The sequence below is a fragment of the Nycticebus coucang genome, chromosome 3, assembly GCF_027406575.1.
Source record: "Nycticebus coucang isolate mNycCou1 chromosome 3, mNycCou1.pri, whole genome shotgun sequence".
NCBI classification, from domain to species: Eukaryota; Metazoa; Chordata; class Mammalia; order Primates; family Lorisidae; genus Nycticebus; species Nycticebus coucang.
Genome location: NC_069782.1, coordinates 61,492,459 through 61,517,288, shown reverse-complemented (window position 1 = coordinate 61,517,288; position 24,830 = coordinate 61,492,459). Strand labels below are relative to the sequence as shown.

The window sequence follows — 24,830 nt, the reverse complement described above, 5'->3', positions numbered from 1 at the left end:
GGAGGCTGAGGCAAGAGAATCACATAAGCCCAAGAGCTGGAGGTTGCTGTGAGCCGTGTGACGCCACGGCACTCTACCCAGGACAGTAAAGTGAGACTCTGTCTCTACAAAAAAAAAAAAAAAAGAATAGTGATGTTTAGATCTTAAGCCGGATCCTGTTCTAAGTGCTAAATGTGTATCAGCTTGTTTATACTTGAACTTGTGAAACCACAATCTAGGAGGTAGGTGCTGTTTGCATGTCCATTTACAGATGAGGAAACGGAGGCCCAAGGAGGTTCAGCATCTCACCCAGTGTCACACACTGATGAGGCTAGGAACAGAGCCGAGACAGCCCTGCATTCTGGGGGCAGAGCCCTAGCTCTTTGTCACTACAGGATGCTGTTTTTTCTTTTTTTCTTTTTAAGAGAAGAAAAGGGCTTGCAGTCAAATGGATTGTCTTTCAGGAAGAAAATATTGCAGCCATGTGACTGTCCCGTGCCCTGTGGCCTGGGCCTCTCCATTTTGTGTCTGCCCACCTTGGTGCCTGAGGCTCAGGGCTGGCTGCGATGTATGCAGTCAGCTTCCAGTACTCTGATCTATGCTGTCTTTGTGTACTGGGCCTGAGAATCGCTGGCTCTTTTCCAGAGGTCCTTCCCACCCACTCTTGCTGGTCTGTCCTTCCACTTCATTGCCCAGACCTTAGATCTACATCTCAGCTGGGTCTGGTTTTCTTTCCCTCAGCCCTAGTGGAGTCTGAGGCCCAGCCCCATGAGGATCCTTTCCAGCTGCAGTCAGGAGAAGACATAGCATTCTGGAAGTTACTGTCCCAGCACAGGGATGCTGAATGAATCTTAAGAGCAGCCCTCCCAATTCTAGAGGGTACACAAATGCTCTGTGGAAGCCGTGCCTGGCACTGCTAGCACCAAGCACCAAGCATGGGACGGGTGGGAGGGGGCAATGGCCTGTTCTCTGGCCATGCTGGGTGTGCGGTCTGCCTCTGGCCGACACTCACCACCAGACAAACTATGCAGTACATCCCGAGGGAGGCTTGGTCAGAACAGAAAGATTTTCTGGGAGATGAGCAGGGAGGAGGGCTGAGATCGAAGTGGGTGGGGTAGGGAGGGGACACTTGCTCCCTTGCTGTGCAGCCACTTGCCTGGCACTGAGGATGTCCAGGTGGCCAGTGCAGGTGGAGTTGGTGATGTAACTCTTGCAGTTGAAGGAGGCTGCATCTGGTGGGCACACGGCCAGGAAGTAGGGCTGCAGGTACCCCATGGTCAGCTTGGAGATGCTGGCCAGGTGCCAAAGATGAAAGTGACCAGCTACTTGTAGACCATGACCATGTAGGTGCTGCCCATTAGGGCATGCAAACTTAGCTGCAGGCTCTGCATGCAACCAACTCTCCCAGGCTGATCTGTGGGCTGCAGGGAGGGTGGCGTAGGGTGGAAGTAGGGCATTAATCACTGTTGGGGCTGAGGCTGGGTCTTCCACCATAGTGTGGAAGACCTCAATGCTTTGTCTCAGCTTGCATTTCCCCACTTCATATGGAAAAGGGTGCAGTTTTCCACTAAACCAGGCAAAAGTATGGGGTTTCTCATTTCACCACACACAAAACTGGGAGACTTTGCCCACTCCTGTGTCTGAAATGGGCAAGATTTCCTATTTCATGAGGACAAGGGGCCTGGCTTCACCTTATGCTAAGAAAAGGGATGGGTCATCCCCCTAATTTAGGTCAGACTTGGGCAGAAGATATACCTGAAAGGGGTGGAATCTCTTCTATTTCACATCAGATACAGGCAGGATTTCCTGTCCCATACCTGAATGGGGTGGAACTTCCTATTATAACAGAAAAAGATGATAGATTTCCTCCCAAATGTCTGAAAGTGGTGGTACTTCCCTTTTCACTGCCTAGGGAAAGAGGTGGGTCATTTCCCTCATGTTTGAAAGTGGGAGGTTTTCCTACTCACCAGAAAAAGGGGCCTGGACTGCTGTCTGTTTTATGCGTATGAGGGATAGGAGAGTCTTGCTGCTAAGGGAAGGGAGCTGAGTTTCCTTTGCTCCAAGACTGGGGCAGAAAGGTAGGTGTCTCTTCTGTCCTATGTCAACAAGGGGTGAGCTTTAACTTTTTCTCAAGGAAAGGTTTTTCTTCTATGCCATCAACAGGAAGTGTTCCTATTTCATTAGGATAAGAGCTGGCACTTGCTCCTGCCTTAGAGCAGGGGTTCCCACTTCTCCAGAGAAAGGGTGACACATCACCACTACATGGGGTGAAGGGGGCCAGCCCAGTATTGTGAAAATGGAGATTAGGAAGCCTATGGTGATGAGGGTTGTCCTTAGTGTTACGGGGCCAGGCACACACCTGTAATCCTAGCACTCTGAGAGCCCAAGGTGGGTGGATTGCTTGAGCTCAAACAGCCTCAAGCCTGAGCAAGAGCAAGAACCCATCTTTACTAAAAATAGAAAAACTAGCCATATGGGCGGCGCCTGTGGCTCAAGGAGTAGCGCGCCGGTCCCATATGCTGGAGGTGGCGGGTTCAAACCTAGCCCCGGCCAAAAACAAACAAGAAAAACTAGCCAGGCATTGTGGCAGATGCCTGTAGTCCCAGCTACTCAAGAGGCTAAGGCAGGAGGATTTCTTAAGCCCAGGAGTTTGAGGTTGCCGTGAGCTAGACTGATGCCACAGCACTTTAGCCTGGGGAAACAGAGTGAGACTGTCCCCCCCCCCAAAAAAAGGTTGTAATGAGACACCTGCAGGTATTTGATGGTGGTGTCATTGCAAAAGAAGCCTTGGAGATGAAGTGTTACCACACCACTCTCACTCAGCAGGGTGGGAACACTGACTGCAGGGGGCAGATGACCTTACTCATGGTCAGGTCACCTGAGGCCTACTGCCTTACACCTTCTGGTCAGTCTGTCCTCCCTGTGTCTCCACAGCCTGGACAAGGTGGGAAGACAGAAAGATTGTGCAGGGAGGATGGTCTGGCTAGAGGTGAGAGGAGAAGAGAGCCCCAGGGACTCATCCATGGGTGAGTCCCCTCATCCCCCCAGGTCAGCATCCTCTGCCTGTTGTGTGAGATGGTGGACAGTGTTGGGGCTGGGAGGATGGGTAGGTGTGGTATTTGTGGGTATTTAAAGGAGATTGGCAAGGAGCTCAGGATAATGAGAGGACAAGGGTGGGAGAACTCACTTTTTCTATATGTGTATGTGTGTCCTGATGTGTGAACGTATGTGTGTATGGTTGTGGCTCTGTGTGTCTTTGCATCTATGAGTGTGTGTCCATGCTGATAGATATCTATATTTATGTTACCTGTAAAGTGAGCATAGCTCTGTGAATCTGTGGATGTATGTTTCCTGGTGTGCGTGTCTTTCCATGTAGCTATGAACTGTGAGTCCGTGTGTGGCCATGAAAGTGTGTCTTTCTTGGTGTGTGTGAGTTTCTGTCTTTGCATGTATGGGACTGTGTATGCCTATGAAAGAGTGTGTGTGTGTCTCTCCTGGTATACATACCTGTGCATGAATTCATATGAGTGTGAATTGGTGTGCCCACATCTCATGCATCAGGTTTAGATGTGGTTGGGGAACAGACAGGTACCTTTGGGTATATGTGCTTCTCTGTGTGATTCAGGAATGGTGTATGTCCATGCTTGTGTGGGCTGTGCTGGTGTGTGTGTGGTTGTTTGGGTCCATATGTATGGTTTTCCCTGTAGCTGTGGCTTTGTAGCTGACTGGGCTGGGGATACCGGTGTCAATGCTGTGTGTAAACAGGGCATGGGCCTCCATTGTAGTCTGGTAGAATTGAGCAGCTGAATCCCTGCCTGGACGCGTAGACTGAGCCTGGAAGAAGGTAGGGCGCAATAAAAGGGGCGGGGCCTACAGGAATTAGAGTCAGAGACTCCCAGGCTGCCAAGACCCAGGGGAAGTCAGAAGAGGGATGGGGGTGATTCGAACACCCGACTGGAAAGAGGTCGCTCTGGAAGGGCGAGCCCAGAAAAGGGGCGTGAAAGTTGGAGAAAAGAGACCAGAGAGTGACAGAGCCTGGGAAAAACGTGGCGCTGTACTAAGAACGGCAGAAAAATGAGTGTGGCGGGAGAATCGCCAGGATCCTTACAGTAGTGGTGAGACACTAGTGGCACAGGAGTGGTGAGGAAGTGGGCGGGACCTAGGGAGAATGACAGGGAAGTGAGAGGGCCTGGGAGGGGGCAGGGCCCGGGGAAGGTTGTCTAGGGAGTGGGCGGGGCCTAGGGAGAATGACAGGGAGGTGGGAGGGACTGAGGAGGGGGCAGGGCCAGAGACAGAGAAATGTGGGGGAGGGGGGAATGGGTGGGGCCTGGGGAGAATGAAGGGGAAATGGGCTGGAGTTGGGAGATTTGGGGTCTCCTGGAAAAATGGGTCTCACCTTTTTCTTGAACCTATGAGCTAAAGCCATGTTGGTGTTGCTGATCATCCTGGCTAGTTACTGGTCTTGGGCGACTTCTTGGCGGTCACCTTCTGACTGAGCGCCAAGGCCCGGAGGGCAGACACCCTCGGCTGCATGTCTGACCGTCGCCCCGCGCCCTGCCCTGGCAGCGCATTGTTGGCTGCGAGCCGGCTTGTGGCACCCTGCTTCCCACCAGGTGTCCTTTGCTGTTCGGGGACCGCTCCAGGGACGAGGCTGGCAGGAGGGCGGTGGGCCGAGGTCTCCGGTCCCATAGGCTCCAGCTCCTGCTTCCGCCGCTCAGTTCCCGCGCCCAAGCCCTGCCGGACTTGGCCGCCGGCCTCTGTGCTCTTTGCATCTGGTGCTCCGGACACCCTGCGTGAACTTAGCAGCAGGGCAGAGACCCCTTCTCCTCCCGGCTCCCGGCTGGGGCTCTCTGCCCACTAGGGGGAGCTCGCCACCTGCACTGGTGTCGCCGCCGAGGCAGGGCCCCGAGACTGGCCCCGGGTCCGGGTTCCTCCCCGGAAGAAGGGATCTGGGGTTGTCCTTGGGGTGGATCTAGGTCTTCTCTTGGGGATGGATCTCGGGTGATCCTAGATTTCGATCTGGGTCTCCTCTGGGGGAGAATGAATGCTAGGTGGTCTTAGGATTTTGCTTGGGTCTCTTCTGAGGGGAGATCTTGGGTGGTCTTAGGTGGGTGTCCTTTTTCTAACCCCCTGTGCCTGTGGCCATCCTCTGGTGGGGGCCTGGTGCTGCCTTTTAGGTTCTTCTCTTAGGTGGTCTCCAGGTGTCTGATATTGAGGATCTCTCACTGCGGATCCTCCAGTTCCTGAGTCTCCTTGAGGCTTTTTGTGTTAGTGAGCACGTATGTGGATGTGACACGGCCTCTGTCGTCTTCACTGTGACTGTGTGTCTGTATTGGTGTGCGTGATTTTGCGTGTATCTCATTGGTGAGCCTCTGTCTTCCTGTGTGTGTGTGGTTGTGTATGCTTGTGTAGTGTATCACAACATCTGTTTGGCATGTGCATGATCATGCGTCTGTGACGGTGTATTCTGTTTTCAGTGTGCCCTGAATATGGTGCCTGTCTCTTGAGTGCTTTGTGTGTGTCTGTGGCTGGCTTTGGTGGCCACCCTTTTTATGGTTGTGTGTCCAGGTATGTTTGTATGTGAGTATGTGTATGTCTGCATGGTGTGTCTGTGTGTCTGTCTTGGTTTGTGTGATTGTGTATGTCCTGAGTGGACGTGCCTGTATCCAGTGGCTGTTTCCCCCCCGCGAGGTGGAGAGTCCCTTCCAGGTGGTTGCTCTGTTGGGGTTCCCTTCCTGGAGCAGGTTGGCTGGCTTCCCAGCAGGGATCCCTGTGCCCTTTGAAGGGGTCCTGGGGCTTGCCTGGGTCTTCCCCTTTTCTGGCTCCCCCACCCCTGAGTCCTTCCACTGCTTTTAGCAAGGAAACATCACTTCCTGTCTTTGATGTCACTGGTGCTAAATTTTCCCTTTTTCCAAAACGGCTCTGGCCAGTGGTTTCTTTCTTCATGTGTATATAATTGACCACGGGACTGTGCTCAGTATTAAAAAAGCAAAACAAAGCATAACAAAACTAACTCATGGAAAATGCAAGTGGGCAAAATCATATACTGTAAATGTTCTCATCTTCTCACCCCGACCCCCTTGGTTTTTGCATACCTTCCATAAATGCTTTTATGCTAACATATCTCTGCTCTGAAACAAAATGTGCATTCTGTACACAGCAGCCTGTAATTGCTTCATTTTCTTAGCCCATGGAGATCTCTATCGAGAGATGAGTCAACAACCTCCACTGATCGTTGAATTGGTTTTCCTTCCGATGACTTTTGAGGTCATTTCCATTTTGAACAATGTTGCACCAGACATCCATGCATGTCTGTCTTTTGCCTAGATGTGGGCAGTAGTTTTTGGACATTGGTGGTTCATTCACAAGATCAACTTTTGTGACCAAAGTCACATGGAGTCAACCATTGCACGGAGACACCAGGCTCTCAGCCCACTGACTGCAATGCTGGCTATCTCTGTTTGGCTTCTGCTCTGTTCCAGGCACTGTCCTGACTCCCTGATTCTGGAAAACAATCCTATGAGGTGTCCCTGGTATTAGTCCCACTTCGTATATGGGGAAAGCGCAGAGTGGTAGAGGAATTTTCTACCACTTTTTCTCTTTTCTCTGTGGTATAGAAAAGATCACACAGTTAGCAAGAGGCAGAGCTGAATCTCAGGCCAAAGGGTTTGGATCTTGTGCTGTTCTGTTCTTCAACTGGAAACATGCTCATGCATGCATGGACCCCCCCCACCCCAGGACATGGCATCATATTGGAAACACAAGATCCCAGAGTACTTGGGTATGCACGCCAACTCCACAAATCTTAATTGCTTTGCACAAATACACCATGCACTTCATACACAATACCCTGGGTGCACACACTCAGGTGCCAGGTCTGCATTTTCCTGGGTTACCTGAGGCCAAGGAGACCCAATCCCAGCTTTCACAGAGACTCGAGTAATTTGGACAATATAATTTCCCTCTTGTGTCTCTTTTAAATGGTAACAACCCAAGGCCCAAGACCAAGCTCACTCCATTCCTTCCTTCCCTCTTCTTTTTTTCCTCCCTGCTCTCATCATCTCGTCTCTTGCTGTCTCACTTGTGGCAGTTACTCGGCAAACATCACTAATACTCCCTATTAGATTTGGCCTCTGTCCTGGGGGAGACAGAGGATCCAGGCTGGGAAAATGTTGATACTGGGGAAGACCCGTGGCAGAGGCTGGGGAACATGCTTCAGGAACCCTGAGAGGAGATGATTTTTGCCAGGGGGAAAAAAAATCAGAGCATACTTCCCAGGGAAGGTGTCTGTTCACTCAATCTCAGAGGCAGAAGAGGGGCTCCCCAGACAGAGGCTGGGGTGCTGTCCTCACCAACCACTTCCTGCCCAATTCCTCCATTGGGTCTTACCATAGCGAGGGCGAAGATTCAGGCTCTTCCCCTATAGCAGAGGAAAACGAGGGCCCACGCTGACTTTGGGTAGACTGCTGAGTACAGAGGTGCGACTCCACTGAACCTGAGGTGCTAGGAGGGTAACTGTGACTCTGAGTGCTCCACAGTGGGTGGGGCTGCCTGGCTCAGATGTCCCAACCACATCACGTCATGGCTCTCCCTGGCTGCGGCCTGAACCTCCCCCAGGCTGGGATCCTTTCTTTCTCCTCCCTGGAGGGCACGTACTAGACTCTGCTAAGCCTCCTAGAATAGAGGGGAATTCAAAACAGTCACTGTGAGACCTTGGCCAATGGACTTCATCTTTTGGGGTCTTAGTTTCTGTGCTCACATATTAGGGATGATAGCATACCACAGAGTTGCAGGGAGGGTTCAAGAATCACAGTAACAATGGGTCACTTTATTGACCATTTGCTATGTGCTTGGCACTGTGCTCACAGCAAGTTCTCAGCCACCCTTTGAGATCTACTTTTATTCCCTTTTAACACATGTGGAAAGTGAGCTGAATCAGAGAGGTGAAGTAGCTAACAGCAAGAACTCTGAAGAGCTGGAATTCAAGAGTCTTGGGTAGAGGCAGCAAATTTTTTTTTTCTGAAAAGGATCAGGTAGCAAATATCTTGGGCTTTGTGGGCTAGCCAGTCTCTTTTTTTTTTTTATTTCAAAAGTTATTTTTTTTTTTTAGAGATGGGGTCTTACTCTGTCTCCCAGGCTAGAGTGCAGTGGTGTGATCACAGCTCACTACAGCCTCAAACTCCTGGGCTCAAGTGATTCTCCTGCTTCAGCCTCCTGAGTAGCTGGGACTACAGGCAGGTACCACCATACCTGGCTAATTAAAATAATTTTTTTCCAGAAGGGGTCTCACTATGTTATCTGCTATGCTCTCTAACTCCTGGGTTCAACCAATCTTCCTGTCCTTCCGGAGTGCTTTGAATACAGGCCTGGTGGCTCACGCCTTTAATCTCAGCACAAGTGAGCTAGCCAGTCTCTTGTTGCAAATACTCATCTCTGCCATATGAGTGAGAAAGCCACTATAGACAATATGGAAATGAACGAGCATGGTTGTGTGCCAATAAAACTTTATTTATGGATACTGAAATGTAAATTTCAAATCACTTGCACATGTTAGGAAACATTTTTCTTCTTTGACTTTTTCCTAGCCACTTAGAAACAAAAGAAAAATCCTTAGTTGTGGGCTGTACAAAAAGCAGGCAGTGGGCCAAAGACTCTTCAGAGGCTGAAGTTTGTTGACCCTGGCTCTCCAATCTATGCTCTTAACTTTTATGGTATATACCTTTTCCTTTCTTTCTTCTTTCCGCCTTCATTCCTTTGTTCCTTCCATAAACATTATCGAGGCCTCTACATTTCTAGACAGTGGAGGCGCAATAGGAACATGGCAGATAAGGATGCCATTCAGAAGCTTACAAGTTCATGGGGAAAACAACTGAAGCAAGTAAATAAACAAATGAACCTAACCAGAACATTATTGGTGAAAATTGCTAGTAAAAAATCCAGTGGGGTGATGTAAGCAGAGGCCTGATTGGGGGAGGGAAGGACAGGCAATTTCATTTGGGTTGTCTGGGGAGGGTGACCTTTAAATTTCTCTTTCTGTTATCTGTTTTGTCAGTTTAAGTAATTAAGAATTAATTTTAATTAATTAAAATTAATTAATTTTAATTAATTTTAAATTAATTAATTAAACTTAAGTAATTAACTTAATTACTTAATTACTGCTGTGGGTGAAGGGGTTAATAATAAACAGATTGAAGCTCGGTACCATGGCTCCCACCTCTGTAATGTCAGTACTTTGGGAACCAAGGCAGGAGGATGGCTTAAGCTCATGATTCTGAGGCTCAAGCGAGCTATGACTGTTTCTTTCTTTCTTTTTTTTTTTTGAGACAGAGTCTCTAGCTGTCACCCTGAGTAGAGTGCCGCCGTGGTGTCACAGTTCACAGCAACTTCAAACTCTTGGGCTTAAGTGATTCTCTTGCCTCAGCCGCCTTACTGGCACCTGCCACAACACCCGGCTATTTTTTTTTTTGTTGCAGTTGTCATTGTTGTTTTAGCTGGCCAGGGCTGATTTTGGTGTATGTGGCTGGTGCCGCCGCTATGACTGTTTCATTGCACTCCTGTCTGGGTGACAAAATGAGACCTTGTCTCAAAAAAAACAGTAATAACAAACTGATTGGCCAGTGGTCTGTGAGCTTCTCGGCAGGGTGGTAATATCATGGGAAATTCTTTTGCCATCAGTATCTTTATTTTTTATTATTTTATTTTATTTTATTAAATCATAGCTGTGTACATTAATATGATCATGGGGCACCATACACTTGGTTCATAGACCATTTGACACATTTTCATCACATTAGTTGACATAGCCCTCCTGGCATTTTCTTAGTTACCTTGCTAAGACATTTACATTCCACATTTACTAAGCTTCACATATACCCTTGTAAGATGCACCATAGGTGTGATCCTTTCAATCCCCCTCCCTCTACCCACTTCCCCCCTCCCTCCCCACCTTTTCCCCCTTCCCCCTATTCTTAAATCTATCTTCCTGGTTGGTCAGTTTCCTCAAAGAGGGGTCTTCTAGTTTCTTATCTTTGGATCCCGGATGCTAGGGGAGGTGACAAGGGCTGGGTATGTGTCTCAATTTCAACAGTCACATTCCAGGTTTGATGACCCCCCCCTCACTCTCATGTGTTCCTCTTTCCAGAAACGCTACCATTTTAATTTCTTGCTTTTTTTTTTTTTTAATTGCTTCTCTGATTGAGAGAAGAGTTGGTGTCTTTTTTGCAAATTTATCTATGGCAAACATTTATATTTTATTTCATTCTATTTTTTTCTACCTTCCCTGAAGCTCAAAGACAAATGTTTGTAGTTCAGCTGCTATCCACTAAATCGTCAGGGTTGGTGGGAGTCATCAGTGGCTGAGGTGGCAGAATTGTAGGGAAGTTTGCTGGCTTACATTTACAATTTTTTTTTTTGAGACAGAGTCTCACTATGTCAACCTCAGTAGAGTGTCGTGGCGTCACAGCTCATAGCAACCTCAAACTCTTGGGTTTAAGTGATTCTCTTGTCTCAGCCTCCCAACTAGCTGGGACTACAGGTGTCTGCCACAAAGCCCAGCTATTTTTTGGTTGAAGTTGTCATTGTTGTTTAGCAGGCCCGGGCAGGGCTTGAACCCTCCAGCTTTGGGGTATGTGGCCAGTGCCCTACTCACTGAGCTATGGGTGCTGAGCCATGCAATTTTGTTTTGAATTACCAACAATTGCTTAACTGTTACTGCAATGGGGTTTCACAAGATAGTGAAAGCACAGGCTGGTATAAGACATTATCCTGACCTGAAAGGACAGTGTCAATGGAGATGTAAATGATGAGGTATCTGCAGGCTGCAGTTCAGGGCAAAGAACATTTCAAGCAGAGGGGAGCAGATGCATAGAAACAAGAACATTGGTGCAGAGCAGTGGAGTGAGCATCGGGTGCCTGGAGGGCCCATTCAAACACTGTCATTCAGCTCCCCCTCTGAGAGTGTCTGTGGATCTGGGCTGGGGAGTTCACATTTGCATAGCTAATGTTCCAAATGGTGCTATGCCAGGTTGGCCTTCACACAAGTATCATTATTGCTTTCTCCGTAATTCCCCAGTGAGGCCCAGTACAGGATCCAATACAGGGGTGGCCTCATAAAATACTTATTCAGTTGAGTCAGAATTTCCCCACATGGTGGAGGGATGGATTTGCCTTCCCCACCCTTCTCATCTTTCAGGGGAAAGTGAGGCTGCCAAAGTGGAAGGGGAGTAAGCCAAGGTAAACCACGGCTGCTTAGCTAGGTTGGGCAGACCAGGACTTCAACAGCCAGCCCAGGGCTTTCCCAGGGTCACCTCCTTGTCACTCTAGGGGAGCTTCCTCTTTTGGAGCCAGGTTTTGGCTGCTTCTCAGCTAATCCTTCCACCTTGTCCTCATTTGGCAGAGCAAATGGGAAATTTGAGTTTCCTGCATGTTGCTCAAGACTGTCCCGTTCCTATAAGGGGAATTTCTCCACCTGGACTCTCCAGCCTTCTGCTTGTGGGGTCCCAAGGGGCTCCTGACAGGAAGAAGAAGCATCTGTGGGTGGGTGGGGGAAGGGCAAGAAAGGCCCAGGGGTCCTGGGGAAGGTAAAGCTGGAGCGAAGCCTGGGTTTCATGTCCAGAAGGGGGGAAATTTTGGGTCCAGGAGTGAGAGTGATTGAGGCCTGGCTGGACCTTGGTCCCTCTGCACAAGTGCTGGATTTGGAGGAAGGCTGGGGCAGTCCCAGGGACATAGGGAGGGGTGCAGAGAAGCACAGCGAGTAACACAGAGACACACAGAAACAGAGAGGGAGAGAGAAATGGAGAAATACTGCACATAGACAGAGAGAGAGAGTCAGAGGCAGAGAGAGGCAGCGCCGGTAGCTCAGGCAGTAGCACGCCGGCCACACACACTGAAGCTGGCTGGTGCGGTGGGTTCCAGCCCGGCCTGGGACTGCTAAACAACAAGGACAACTGCAACAAAAAATAGCTGGGCGTTGTGGCAGGCGCCTGTAGTCCCAGTTACTTGGGAGGCTGAGGCAAGAGGATTGTGTAAGCCCAAGAGTTTGAGGTTGCTGTGAGCTGTGACACCACAGCGCTCTACCCAGGGCGACATAGTGAGACTATGTTAAAAAAAAAAAAAAAAAAAAGACAAAGCGAGACAGAGAGATAGAGAGAGCCAGGGACGAGGCAAACAGAGAGATAAATGCAGAAAGTGATAGGCAAGGAGAAAGCCAGAGAGATACAGAGAGGGAGGAGCACGGGAACATGAGACAGAGACAGGCAGAGACGTAATAGTGGGGGACACAGACCCTATCCTGCATCCTGCAGAGACAGAGCGAGCCAGGGCGACAGAGACACAGGAGAAAGAGGAGACAGTGGTAGAGTCTGCAAGGCCGAGGAGAGGAAGCCAAAAGATGGAGGAGGAGAAAGTTTTGGAAAGCGGAAGGCGGGGCGCTCGCGTCGCCGGGATCCCCGCGGGCCGCCCCGGAAAGCCGGGTTTCCGGTACGAATAAAGCGCGGCGCTGGGCCGGGGCAGCAGTCCCTCGTTTCTTGCCATGAGCTCCAGCTCCGACGCCGTCCGGGACCCCGAAGCCCCTTGGCCGCCCGCGCCCCGTGCCTGCCGCCCTGGGCCCTGGGCCCTGGGCCTCGCGCTGCTGCTGCTCGCCGCTGCCGCCGCCGGAGCCGCCTGGGTCGCCCACGCCCCGAGACTCAGCCGGGTCCGCGAGCTCCCGCCGGATACCGGCGCCATCCGTGACCCGAGTGAGATGCAGGTGAGACGCGCCCCGACTGCAGCCCTAGGGGAGACCCGGCCGCCGGCCCTCTAGGACCCCTCTTCTATCGCACCCTTCCCCCCACCTCTTCTACACCCCAGGCAGGAGAAAGGAGACCCAATTGTCCCTCTCAGACCCCGAGGGCCCTTTTCTCCATCTAGCACCGGGGGCATCCCTTTTCAGCTCGCAGGCCGGAGGAGACGCCCACATTTCTTCACTGGACCCTGAGGGGTTCCCCACTTAATCTGTGACTGAGGGGGCCACTCCTTCTCATCCCGCATCCCTGGGAATCCCTATCTGAACCTCGGCCCCGGAGGGGAGGCCTTTGTAGGTCCCAGACCCCAGGGGCACCCCTAATTACCAGAGAGCCTCGTTTTTTTTCTCTTGGAGCCTTAGGCTACCCGCCACCCCCCTGCCCTCCCGAGACCTCCAGGGGATTCCCGCCCGCCGACCGATGTGTCCCTTCTCTTTCCCTTCCTGAGTTTTGTAGTATTTTTTTTTTTTTTTTACCCACTACCTCTGGCACATGGGGCGGGCAACCTACTCCTTTGAGCCACAGGCGCCACCTGAGTTTTTGGACGGTTCTGTGTTTCGGGCAAGTTGAGCCACCAACTTCTCGTGTGCGCGCGTGTTCTTTTGGAGGGTGAAGGAGCGCTCAGGCTCCAGGTCTGCTCAGGCCCTAGCGGACCCCGATGGCCAGAGTAGGTGGGCACAGAAGCTCCGCTTTCTGGGGGAACCAAAATTTACCTTCCTCCTTTCCTCTTTAGCAAGGCGTTCCTCTCTTCGCACAGCTGATGGCCGAAGATGGTGAGTATCCTGCACCACTTTCCCCTGCCTCCTCCTGGTGGGGGGAGGGTGGGCACCAGAAAGCAGGAGTCCGGGCAGAGGCAGGCTCTGGGCTGGTAAGAGCCTTCTCACTCTCCAACCCGCCCCCTTCTGAAAGCTGCCACTTCTCTTTGAACGGCCTTGACCGCGTTTCCTGACTTCCCTCTGACTCTCTGGATGCCATCGCCTCCATGTCTGTGCCCACTTGAGGCTCTCCTGCTCTCTCAGAGCCCGGGATTGCCACGTCCGGAGCCCAGCCTGGTTGTGTCTCTCGTGTAAGCTGGCTCTGGGAGAAGCACACCCGCCTTCCATCCTCTCATTGCTCCCAGAAGTCTCTCACTACCCCAGCCCACCCGTCTTGGTCTCTCACCCCTTTCCTGTCCTCCTCTTTGGAGTCCTGCCCCTTTTCCAACTGACTCGGTTCTCTCTTCCCAGATTCCATTCCTTCCTTCCCCCCGTCCCACCTCTCTCCCCACTTCAGCCTCCGCTCCCCAGGGCGCGCGGCGGTCCTCAGCCCTTACCTCTCCCTCCCGCAGTTCTGCTGTCTGACGGGCTCCTGAACTGGTACAGCGACCCGGGCCTGGCAGGCGTGTCCCTGGCGCCAGGCCTGAGCTATGATAAGGACAAGCGGGAGCTGGTGGTGGATGAAGCAGGCGTCTACTATGTCTTCTTGAAAGTGGGACTGAGGCGTGTTGTGGATGAGAACAGCTCCGGCTCGGTCTCGCTTGCTCTACACCTGCAGCCGCTGCGCGACGGCGCAGTCGCTGCCCTGGCATTGACCGTGGACCTGTCATCCCAGTCCTCTGAGGCCTTCGGTTTCCAAGGCCGCTTATTGCACCTGGAGCTCGGCCAGCGCCTGGGCGTCCACATGCACGCGGTAGCTCACCAAGACTGGCAGCTCGACCAGGGCGCAACGGTCTTGGGCCTCTTCCGGGTGACCACCCATGTCTGATCAAGACTTCGCTCGCCGAGGCCCACGTGACACCCAGCCTGGGTGCTGCCCGCCTACACAGAGACAGGCTGCTCTACCTCAAGGGGCTGGGCAGGGTCCCTGCTGCTCACACCTCTCTCCCACCCACTCAAGCTCCAACTTAGACTCTTGGTATTTATTCTGAGCCTGAGGCCTGGCGCAGTGGCTCACGCCTGTAATCTTAGCACCCTGGGAGACCAGCCTGAGCAAAAGTGAGACCCCTTTTCTACTAAAAAAATAGAAAAGCTGAGGCAAGAGGATCTCTTGAGCCCAAGAGTGTTGCCACAACACTCTACCCAGGTCGACAGCTTTAGACTCTATCTCAAAAGAAAAAAAAAGTATATATATATTCTGAGCCTGAGCTCAGACATATATACATACATGATATACATGTACACAAAAAATGTACATATATTTTTAAAGAAGGTCATGACTTTGAAGAATAGGCTTCTCTCTTTTTTATTTTTAGAGAAGTTTCACTATGTCGCCCAGGCTGGCCCAGGTGATCCTTCAGTCTCAGTTTCCTGAGTAGCTGGGATTTACACTTTATAGTAATTAATAGGATTGTATTTGTATTTATTGAGCATCTCCTATGTACCAGCATGGTGCAGGTGCTAGAGGTAAATCTGAAAACAACACAGAGCCCTCAAATCTTATTTATGTTAATATGTGAAAAATAAATAATCCTCAGGTACCTCCTCCACCATGTGATTCACAGAAGCATGCTTTTGGGGCCTTGTAAGTCTGTAGGGAGAAAGCTGCAGTCATCCCTCAGACTGGTATTATTAAACATCTGCTGTTTATCTGGCACTGTTTTAAGTGCTGAGGTCACAGCTGTGATAGTGTGACATCTGGCAGAACTGGTTCTTGTGGCACAGTGTGGGACTGCACATGGGCCTGGATAATAAAATATTTATAAACGTAAACAACCAATATGTATTGAGCATTTATTGTATGCCAGCCACTGTTACTATAAATAGCACAAATAATTGAGGAAATACCCCTTAAGTGTTTTAAAACAATTAGCTGATTCAACAAAGAAATCTCTCACTTCATTGGCAAGCAAGTGAAGGGACAGCACACATCTTATTCTTTATTTTGGAGCAATATATCAGCACACATTCTTTTGTCAGAATATGGGAAAAATAAAGGAAAACATTCCGTGAGAATCAATTGACTATGTAGAACTTGCAATGAAGAGTATTTTATATTTTATCATTATTTGTAAATTGTGGGCTACCCACCCATCATTTCAGCCAATAAAATTATAAGAAACACACACATGTACCCATTGTTCTCCCCTCTACAGAGCTACTCGTTAAAAACTTACCAGGACACTACTGCCCTCCTCCTATTCCAGACCTGGCCAGTTTTTCCAACCCTATAATTTCCCTACCATGCAGATATTCTGTTACGCTTTGGCTTTTGGCGCTAACACAAGCCAAAACTGAAATTCTGAGAGCTTCCAGAACTCAGGTCCAGAGCCCAGCTGCAAATCTGATTGGTCATCGTCTGGCTACAGATTTGTTGCCTATTTTGAATAGCAATCTTTGCACCAGATGATGCAATTCCTTAGGCCGGGCTGATTGGGTTACAGTGAACACGTGACTCAAGCTGGGTCAATCAGATCTCTTCTCCAGGAATGTGGGTGGATCATACAAAAGCCTGTTACGAAAGTTCGGTACTTGTTCTTTTTTTTTTTTTTTTTTTTTTTTGTAGAGACAGAGTCTCACTGTACCGCCCTCGGGTAGAGTGCCGTGGCGTCACACGGCTCACAGCAACCTCTTAACTCTTGGGCTTACGCGATTCTCCTGCCTGTTCTTGAGGCTACATGTTAAAAAACAAGAACAAGTGGTGTTTAAGAAGAAGGAAAGGGAAATTTATTGCTTTGCAAAGGAGGAAAAATGGCAGACGGTCTCAAAATATCAAAATTTCCTGACCATAAGCAGGTTTAAAGGACGACCTGTCATTCAAATGCAGTTTTAACTTTTTTTTTTTTTAGATTTGTTGTTGTTGAGACAGAGTTAATGATTCTTATCCTCCCACGTCTGGCCCAACTCTGCTGAAGCTAACACGTTGACCTCCACCCACCTGGGGGATCTCCACACTTGCCAGCCAGGCACGTGGCCTCCAGGCCCATCTTCTGTAGTGCAAAGAACAAAGACATTTCCTTTCCCCTACCACCTTGAGAGGCAGGGATATAGGTCTCTGTTTCCAAAATAATTTTAAAGAGACAGAAAACATTTTGCTGGTTTTTTCGGGCCATTTTCTCTGTTACATATTTCCCACGCTTCCATATCTATGGGAAGAGGAGTGGCTACTCTGTTGCACGCTCATGTGCAGAGAAAGTGGAGAGGAGGAAAATGTGCAGGCGTTCACAGATGAGACCACAGAACTTTAGACAGACAGAAGAGCTACTCTGGTTCCCTATTTGCTCCTTCCTAGATAATAGTCTAGAGCATTCATTTCCTGGTACCATGAACTGGCTCACTTTAAACAGTAGAAATTTATTCTCTCACAGTCCTGGAGTCCAGAAGTCCAAAAGCAAAATGTTGACAGGGCAGTGCTGCCTCTGAAGGCTCCAGGGAAGGATCCCTCTTGCCCTTCCTGGCTTCTTGTGATTGCCAGCCATCCTTGGCTTGTACATGCATCATTGCAGTCTGCCTCTGTTGTCATGTGGCTGTCTTCCTTCTGCACGTCTATTTTTCTTTTCTTTTCTTTTCCTTTTCTTTTTTTTTTTTTTTTTTGTGAGACAGAGTTTCACTTTGCTGCCCTTGGTAGAGTGCTGTGGCATCACAACTCACAGAAAAAAAGGTAGGCAGATAGAATTCTACAATAATCATAGATGCATTTTTTTTGGGGGGGGGGACAGGAGTCTCAGTCTATCACTCTCAGTAGAGTGCTGTGGCATCACACAGCTCACAGCAACCTCCAACTCCTGGGCTTAGGCGATTCTCCTGCCTTAGCCTCCTGAATAGTTGGGACTATAGGTGCCCGCCACAATGCCCAGCTATTTTTTTGTTGCAGTTTGGCCGGGGTGGGTTTGAACCCACCACCCTCAGTATATGGGACCAGTGCCCCACCCACTGAACCACAGGCGCCACCGTCTTTTTTTTTAAAGAGAGAGAGGGTCTCAATTTGTTGCTGGGGCATGATCTTATTAGCTTACTACAACCTCAAACTTCTGGGCTCAAGTTATCCTCCTTCCTCAGCTTCCTGTAGCTGGAAGTACAGATGTGCACCCTGCTAATTTTTTTTTTTTAAGAGATGGAGTCTCACTACGTTGCTCAGGCCAGTCTTAATCTCCTGACATCAACCAGTCCTCCTGCTTTGGTCTCCCAAGTGCTAGGATCCATAGCAGGGAGGCAGGGATACAGGTCTGAATTTATTAATGTTCACTGGTCCTAGGTACTAACTGCTTTTTGATGACCTTAATGAGAAGGTACTATTCTATTTTTATTCCCATTTTATAGGTAAGGAAACTGAGGCACAGGGAAGTTAGCCCGAGATCACACAGCCATTAATAGGCAGAGTGGTTGATAATGTGAGTTCTAGAGCTGAACTTCCTGGAACTCTGGACCTCTTCCAAGTAACCTCATAGACTACATAAGACTGTAGTATGGAGTGAAGTGTGTTCCCTACTCTCCAAATTTCTGTGTTGAAGTATTAAGCTCAGGAACTCAGAATGTGATCTGATCTAGAGATAGGGTGATAAGATTAAAATGAGATCATTAGGGTGGGCCTTAATCCAATATGGCTGGTGTCCTTATATATGTAAAGGGGGAATTTGGACAGAGACACACACACAGGGATAACATCACGTGAGTGTGAAGTTGGCCATTTATAAACCAAAAAGAGAGGCCTGGGGCAGAACCTTCCCTCAGCCCTCAGAAGGACCCAAATCTGCCCATAGCTGCTGTTGGACTACAAGCCTCCAGAAAAGTGAGATAATAAATTTTGTTGTTGAAGTGCCCCCGATTTGTGATACTTGGTTATGACAGCCCTAGCAAACTAAAAAGGAGGATTTCAGGAGTCCATCATTTGATTCACACTCAATGCACATTGTCTAGTTCCTGGTTAGCCCTCAGCAAATGTTAGCAATTATTAGAATGCTCAAGTACTTATCAACCTCTGAGTGGATTAATAAACTGTGATATATGTCTACCATGAAATACTATTCAGCCATAAAAAGATGGAGACTTTACATCTTTTGTGTTAATCTGGATGGAGTTTAAGCCAACATTCTCTTTAGTAAAGTGTCACAAGAATGGAAAAGCAAGTATCCAATGTACTCAATACTAATTAATATGAAACTAGTAGATGGACAACTACAAGCCCACATAAGAGAAAAACACAAAATTCAAATGTGGGGGAGGAGGGAAAAGGGAGAGGGGAGGAAGGAGAGGGTTGGCAAACTCTCACGTAATGTGTACTATGTAAGGGAACACAGCACGCCCCCTGGTGAATGGCTCAACTACAACTTGAACTTCACCTAGCAAGCACACAAACAATGTAACCTAATCATTTGTACTCTCATATTAATCAGAAAATTTAAATGAATGAATGCTCAAATAGAAAGAAATGCCGCTACAAAAGCACAGTGATACAAGAGAGGGAGTATTTTAGTTGCTATTATGATGACACCACTGCACTCCAGCCTGGGTGACAGTAAGACTCTGTCTCTACAAAAAACCAAACCAAAACAAAACAACTCAAATCAAGTAATCAACATTCCTTTTCTGATGTCAGGATATAGAAAATAGAACAGGCAAGAGAACAGGGGTTTTCAAACACAAAGATGACCAGCCAATTAAGGATAAAAACTTAGTTAAGGTGAGAGAGAGAGAGAGAGGGAGAGAGAGAGAGAGAAAGAAATATTTTGACATACTCAGCAGACATGACCGAGGCAAATCAATACCAAGGTGGGTTTCTCTTGCCTCAGTCTCCCGAGCAGCTGGGACTACAGGCGCCCGCCACCCGCCACAACGCCCGGCTATTTTTTGGTTGCAGTTTGGCCGGTGCTGGGTTTAGAACCCACCACCCTCCATATATGGGGCTGGCGCCTTACCGACTGAGGCACAGGTGCTGTCCCCAAGGTGGGTTTCTCAAGTGGTGATACATGTATCTAGATGGCCTCACACTATAGCTCATATGTGCAGAAGAGGGGTTACCTGACACTGTTGTAATGTTATGAAGACATTCTAGCCCAGAAGGGGAGTCACAAAGTTGCAAAGTCATAAAGTTGTAACAGCCACTAAGGATAAAAGAGAGGTCCAAAACTCCACAACAGCAAAAAGGAATGAACACCTGAAGAAGATAACAGAACAAATGAAAGACTTAAGCCTAAGTTTAAAAGTTGTTATCTCTAGGAAGATTTTATTTTATTTTACATTAAATGATATTCAAGTACAAATAATAAAATCTATAAAGACACACTCTTTAAAGTTGAGGAAAAGCATTCTTAAACTTTCAAAGATATATTTTAAAGTTTATTTATTTATTTTTGGAAAAGTATATTTATTTCAGGTTAATGTGAGGGTACAAACAGCCAGGTCAAAATATTTGATTTTGTTAGGTAGAGTCCTTCTGCGGTTATGACCCAAACACAAAAGATGTGCCAAACACCCCCACCCGGTGCCTATTCAGTGAGAGCATCCCAATCCCTTCCCTTTCCCCATCCTTTGCTCCTTCTCCCTCCAACTTGAATTGAAGTGAGTTTTTGTCTTATGTGGGCATGCATCAGATCATCTACTGGCTTCATATTAGTATTGAGTATACTGGATAACTGCTTTTCCATTCTTGTGATACTTTACTAAGAAAAATGTGTTTCCACTCCATCCAGGATAATATAAAGGATGTGAAGTCATCATCTTTTCCATGGCTGAATATTCCATGGTATACATATACCAGTTTGTCAATCCATTCCTGAGTTGATGAGCATTTAGGTTGTTTTCATGTCTTGGTGATGGTAAATTGAGCTGTGATAAACAATCTAGTAAAAATGTCCTTATGATAAAATGATATTTTTTCTTCTGGGTAGATGCCTAGTAGTGGGATTGTAGGGTCAAATGGAAAATATAATCTGAGCTCTTTGAGAATTCTCCATACTTCTTTCCAAAGAGGCTGTATTAGTTTGCAGTCCTACCAACAGTGTAAAAGTGTTCCCTTCTTTCCACATCAACACCAGCATCTGCAGCTTTGGGACTTTGTGGGCTAATCTTACTGGGGTTAGGTGGTCAGGGTGGTTTTCATTTGCATTTATCTGAACATTAGGGATGATGAGCATTTTTTCATGTATATTAAAGTTTAAATATTGTTGCTCATTAAAGTTCAAAGACACTTAAGCACAAAGGAATTGACCAATCAGGGAGAAATTAGAGAGTAGTTTTTCATTTACTCCTTCATTTATTCAATGTATGTTTATTGAGGGTTTTGTGATGTGCTAACATTTTTCTGAATGCCGAGGATACAGAGTAAAATAGAGAGGATTTCTGACTTTAAGCAGTTTATGTTCTAGATCAGGAGGCAGATAACCTTCAGGCCAAACTAGCCCATTGCCTGATTTTTGTAAGTGAATTTTTTTTTTTTTGAGACAGATTCTCACTCTCTCACCCTGGCTAGACTGCTGAGGCATCAGTCTCGCTCACAGCAACCTCGAACTCCTGGGCTCCATCCTCCAAGTAGCTGGGACTACAAGTGCCCGCCACAACGCCTGGCTAATATTTCTATTTATTTATTTATTTATTTTTTTTTTTAGAGACAGAGTCTCACTTTATCGCCCTTGGTAGAGTGCTGTGGCATCACAGCTCACAGCTACCTCCAGCTCTTGGGTTTAGGTGATTCTCTTGCCTCAGCCTCCCGAGTAGCTGGGACCACAGGCGCCCGCCATAACACCTGGCTATTTTTGTCTTGCAGGTTGGCCAGGGCTGGGTTTGAAACCGCTACCCTTGGTATATGGGGTCAGCGCCCTACTCACTGAGCCATAAGCGCTGCCCAATATTTCTATTTTTAGTAGAGATGGGGTCTCTCTCTTGCTCAGGATTGTCTGGAACTCCTGCAATCTTCCTAGGAGTGCTAGGATTAAATGCATGAGCCACCTCACCCACCTTGTAAGTGAAGTTTTATTGGGACATAGTCATGGTCATTTGTTTATGTAATGTCTATAGTTGATGTACTTTACTGAAAGTCAGATTTACTCAACATTTACTGATTTAAAAGTTAATCACATCTAAAAAAATTATAATACCTTCACAGCATCATCTTGACTGGTGTTTGACCAAGCATCTGGGCACCATAGCCTGGTCAAATGGACACCTAAGATTAACCATCACAAGGCTACTCCATTGACTTGGTATTCATATACCATGATTTTAAAAATCATGCTTAATCTCCAAATAAAGACAATGATAAGGTTATACTTTTACCTAGCATGATAAAAATAGCTGTAGGAAACTAAAAATGCACTAACCTTTTCCCTGGAAGAGTATACAAAATCCTCGGGTGATGTTCATCCTTTCATTTTTTGGTTTGGTTTTGAGGCAGAGTCTTGCTCTGGTGCCCTGGCTGCAGTGCAGTGGTGTCATCATCATATCTCACTGTAGCCTCAATTCCTGGGTGGAAGCAATCCTTCTGTCTCAGCCTCCAGGTAGCTGGGACTACAGGCACCTGGCACTATACCTGGCTACTTTTTCTATTTTTAGTAGAGATAGGGCCTCACCCTTGCTCAGACTTATCTTGAACTCCTAAGCTGGACCAATCTTCCTGCCTTGGCATCTCAGAGTGTTGGGATTACAGGTATGAGCCACTACACTGGCTGTCACTTCTTCTTTTTTTATTTTTTTTTTGAGTCAGAGTCATACTATGTAGCCCTCTGTAGAGTGCGGTGGTGTCACAGCTCACAACAACCTCTAACTCTTGGGCTTAAGCTATTCTCTTGCCTCGGCTTCCCAAGTAGCTGGAACTATAGTCGCCTGCCACAAGGCCCGGCTATGTTTTTTGGTTACAGTTGCCATTGTTGTTTAGCTGGCCTGGGCTGGGTTCGAACCTGCCAGCCTCAGTATATGTGGCTGGCGCCATAACTACTGTGCTACGGGCACTGAGCCTGGTTGTCACTTTTTTTTTGTTGAGACAGAGTCTCACTATGTCATCCTTGGTTAGAGTGCTGTGGTGTCACAGCTCATAGCACCTCCAACTCTTTTAAGTGATTCTCTTGCCTCAGCCTCCTAAGTAGCTGGAAATACATGCGCCTGCCACAATGCATGGCTATTTTTTGGTTGTAGTTGTCACTGTTGTTTGGCATGCCCAGGCTGGATTCAAACCCACCAGCTGTTGTATGTGGCTGGTGCCCTACCCGCTGAGCTACAGGAGCGGGCCCTGGCTGTCACTTCTTGATTATCCCGAAACTTAAGTACTATGATGTAAAGTTAATGATCCTTCAATACTATAACATAAAGTCGATGCATTTTATGTTTAATAATGAGAAAAGAAAGGGAAGAGAGAGGAAAGCAAAGATATTTGTAATCTTTCCTACACATAAACACATTCATAACAAAATAAGGAAGAATACACATGAGACCAGCAGTTCTTACTCTGTGACTGGCCACATGGTCATGGATGGTATTTATAACTAACTTCTTTCACTATCCACTTTGTTTTGCATTTGCTCTCAGCAAACATTTCTGCTGATTGGTTGGTGACTGGTAGAGTGACCGAAACTTAATTCCTGAAGGGTCTGGGCCATGTGTAGTCCTACCTGGGAGGACCTCTTGTCCTTTTCCATTGACCTTTTTCACAGGGCAGGTGTTGGAGATATGCTCTTTTTCCCCTTCACTGGGGAGGAGCAGTGTAATTTTCCCTTGGTAGAAAGGATCAGTCACCTCAGCCAGAACATAAACTCCTGCTTTTATAATTTTGTTTTGAGACTGTATCACTCTGTTGCTCCAGGTAGAGTGATGTAGTGTCATCATAGCTTACATCAACCTCCAACTCCCGGGCTCAAGTTATCTTCTTGCCTCAGCCTCCCAAGTAGCTGGGACTATGGGTACCTGTTACAATTCCCAGCTAGTTTTTCTGTTTTTTTTTTTTTTTAGAGATGGGCTCTTGCTCTTGGTCAGGGTGACCTCAAACCCCTGAGCCCAAGCAATCCACCTGCTTTGGCCTCCAGAAGTGCTGGGATTACAGGTGTGAGCCACTGCACCTAGCCCTGCATTGACCATTGATTCAGAGGAATGAGGCGTCCAAAGTGCCCACATGGCAGCCTTGACTTCCATTTCAGTAGAATCATGATTGTGTCTCTCAGTGGAGGTAGTCTTCCATTTTGGATCTAAGATCTCCAAGCCAGTAGGGCGTAAAGTCAAAGAAGCAGCAAGCAAAGAATTTGTGAGTGAATCACTAGGGTGCATGGTGGACAGTACCACTCCCATTTCTTCCTCTTTGATTCTGGCACAGATGAATCCTGTCTTTCAGAGATCAACACAATATATTGGATGCTGGTTCAGAGCATGCACAGCCTTCTGGGAAACCTGGCTCAGACTGCAAGGCATTACCACATAGCTGGCACTGTATCGGGGTCTTTAGAAGACCATCCCACTGTTCCATCAAGCTCAGGCTGGTGAGGAACATGGAAAGACTGTGAATTCCTTGAGCAAGGCCCATTGACATACTTCATCTGCTATGAAGTGAGTCTCTTGGTCAGAAACAATGCCATGTGGAACACCATGGCCGTGGGGTAAGGCATTCCACAAGTCCACCAATGGTAGTTTTGGCAAAAGCAGTGAGTGCGAGGGCACACCTGTATCCAGAGTAAGCGTCTGTTCCAACAAGAACACCATGCTGCTCCTTCCTTTATGAAAACATTTCAGTGTCATCAACCTGCCATGAAGTAGCTGGCTGATCACCCTGGGAAATGATTCCATCTTGGAGGCTCAGTAGAAGTGACTGTGGGTGGCAGACTGGGTGCTCTGCAATGGCCGTAGCCACTGATCTTGGTGAGTGGAAGCCCATGTTGGTGAGCTGTGCATAACCTCTATCCCTCTTCCCATGGCCACTCTGTTCATAAAGCCATTGGGTGATGACAGGGGTGGCTGGAGAAAGAGGCTTACTGGTATCTACAGAATGGGTCAACCTATCCACTCGATTACTTAAATGCTCCTCTGCAAAGGTCACATTTTGGTGGTATTCAGGTGGGACACATATGTCTTTGTGATTTTTGCCCATTAACAAATGTGGATTTTTGTCTATCCAGATACCTCTTCCCCAAATTGTCTTGTCACCAATTTTCTTTTCTTTCTTTCTTTCTTTTTTTTTTTTTAT

At 47.9% G+C, this 24,830-nt stretch overlaps 1 protein-coding gene across 2 annotated transcripts; it reads left to right on the top strand.

Moving 5' to 3' along the window:
* Window positions 1-1,934: 1,934 nt before the first annotated feature.
* Window positions 1,935-15,421, top strand: TNFSF9 (TNF superfamily member 9). 2 transcript variants are annotated; one of them, XM_053582942.1, is made up of 4 exons: window positions 1,935-2,061; window positions 12,282-12,724; window positions 13,492-13,531; window positions 14,086-15,421. In XM_053582942.1, exons 2-4 carry the CDS (start codon window positions 12,509-12,511, stop codon window positions 14,499-14,501), a joined length of 672 nt encoding a protein of 223 aa, XP_053438917.1. In that variant the 5' UTR covers window positions 1,935-2,061; window positions 12,282-12,508; the 3' UTR covers window positions 14,502-15,421. The 2 variants fall into 2 exon arrangements, with proteins under 2 accessions (XP_053438917.1, XP_053438916.1); XM_053582941.1 differs by lacking the exon at window positions 1,935-2,061 and having other exon boundaries at window positions 11,633-12,724.
* Window positions 15,422-24,830: the final 9,409 nt, after the last annotated feature.

Bases quoted from the DNA above. Each gene is read 5' to 3' on its own strand.
- TNFSF9 (XM_053582942.1), top strand. From the start codon at position 12,509: ATGAGCTCCAGCTCCGACGCCGTCCGGGACCCCGAAGCCCCTTGGCCG. The intron at 12,725-13,491 runs GTGAGACGCGCC...TTTCCTCTTTAG, and splicing joins GTGACCCGAGTGAGATGCAG to CAAGGCGTTCCTCTCTTCGC. The intron at 13,532-14,085 runs GTGAGTATCCTG...TCCCTCCCGCAG, and splicing joins ACAGCTGATGGCCGAAGATG to TTCTGCTGTCTGACGGGCTC.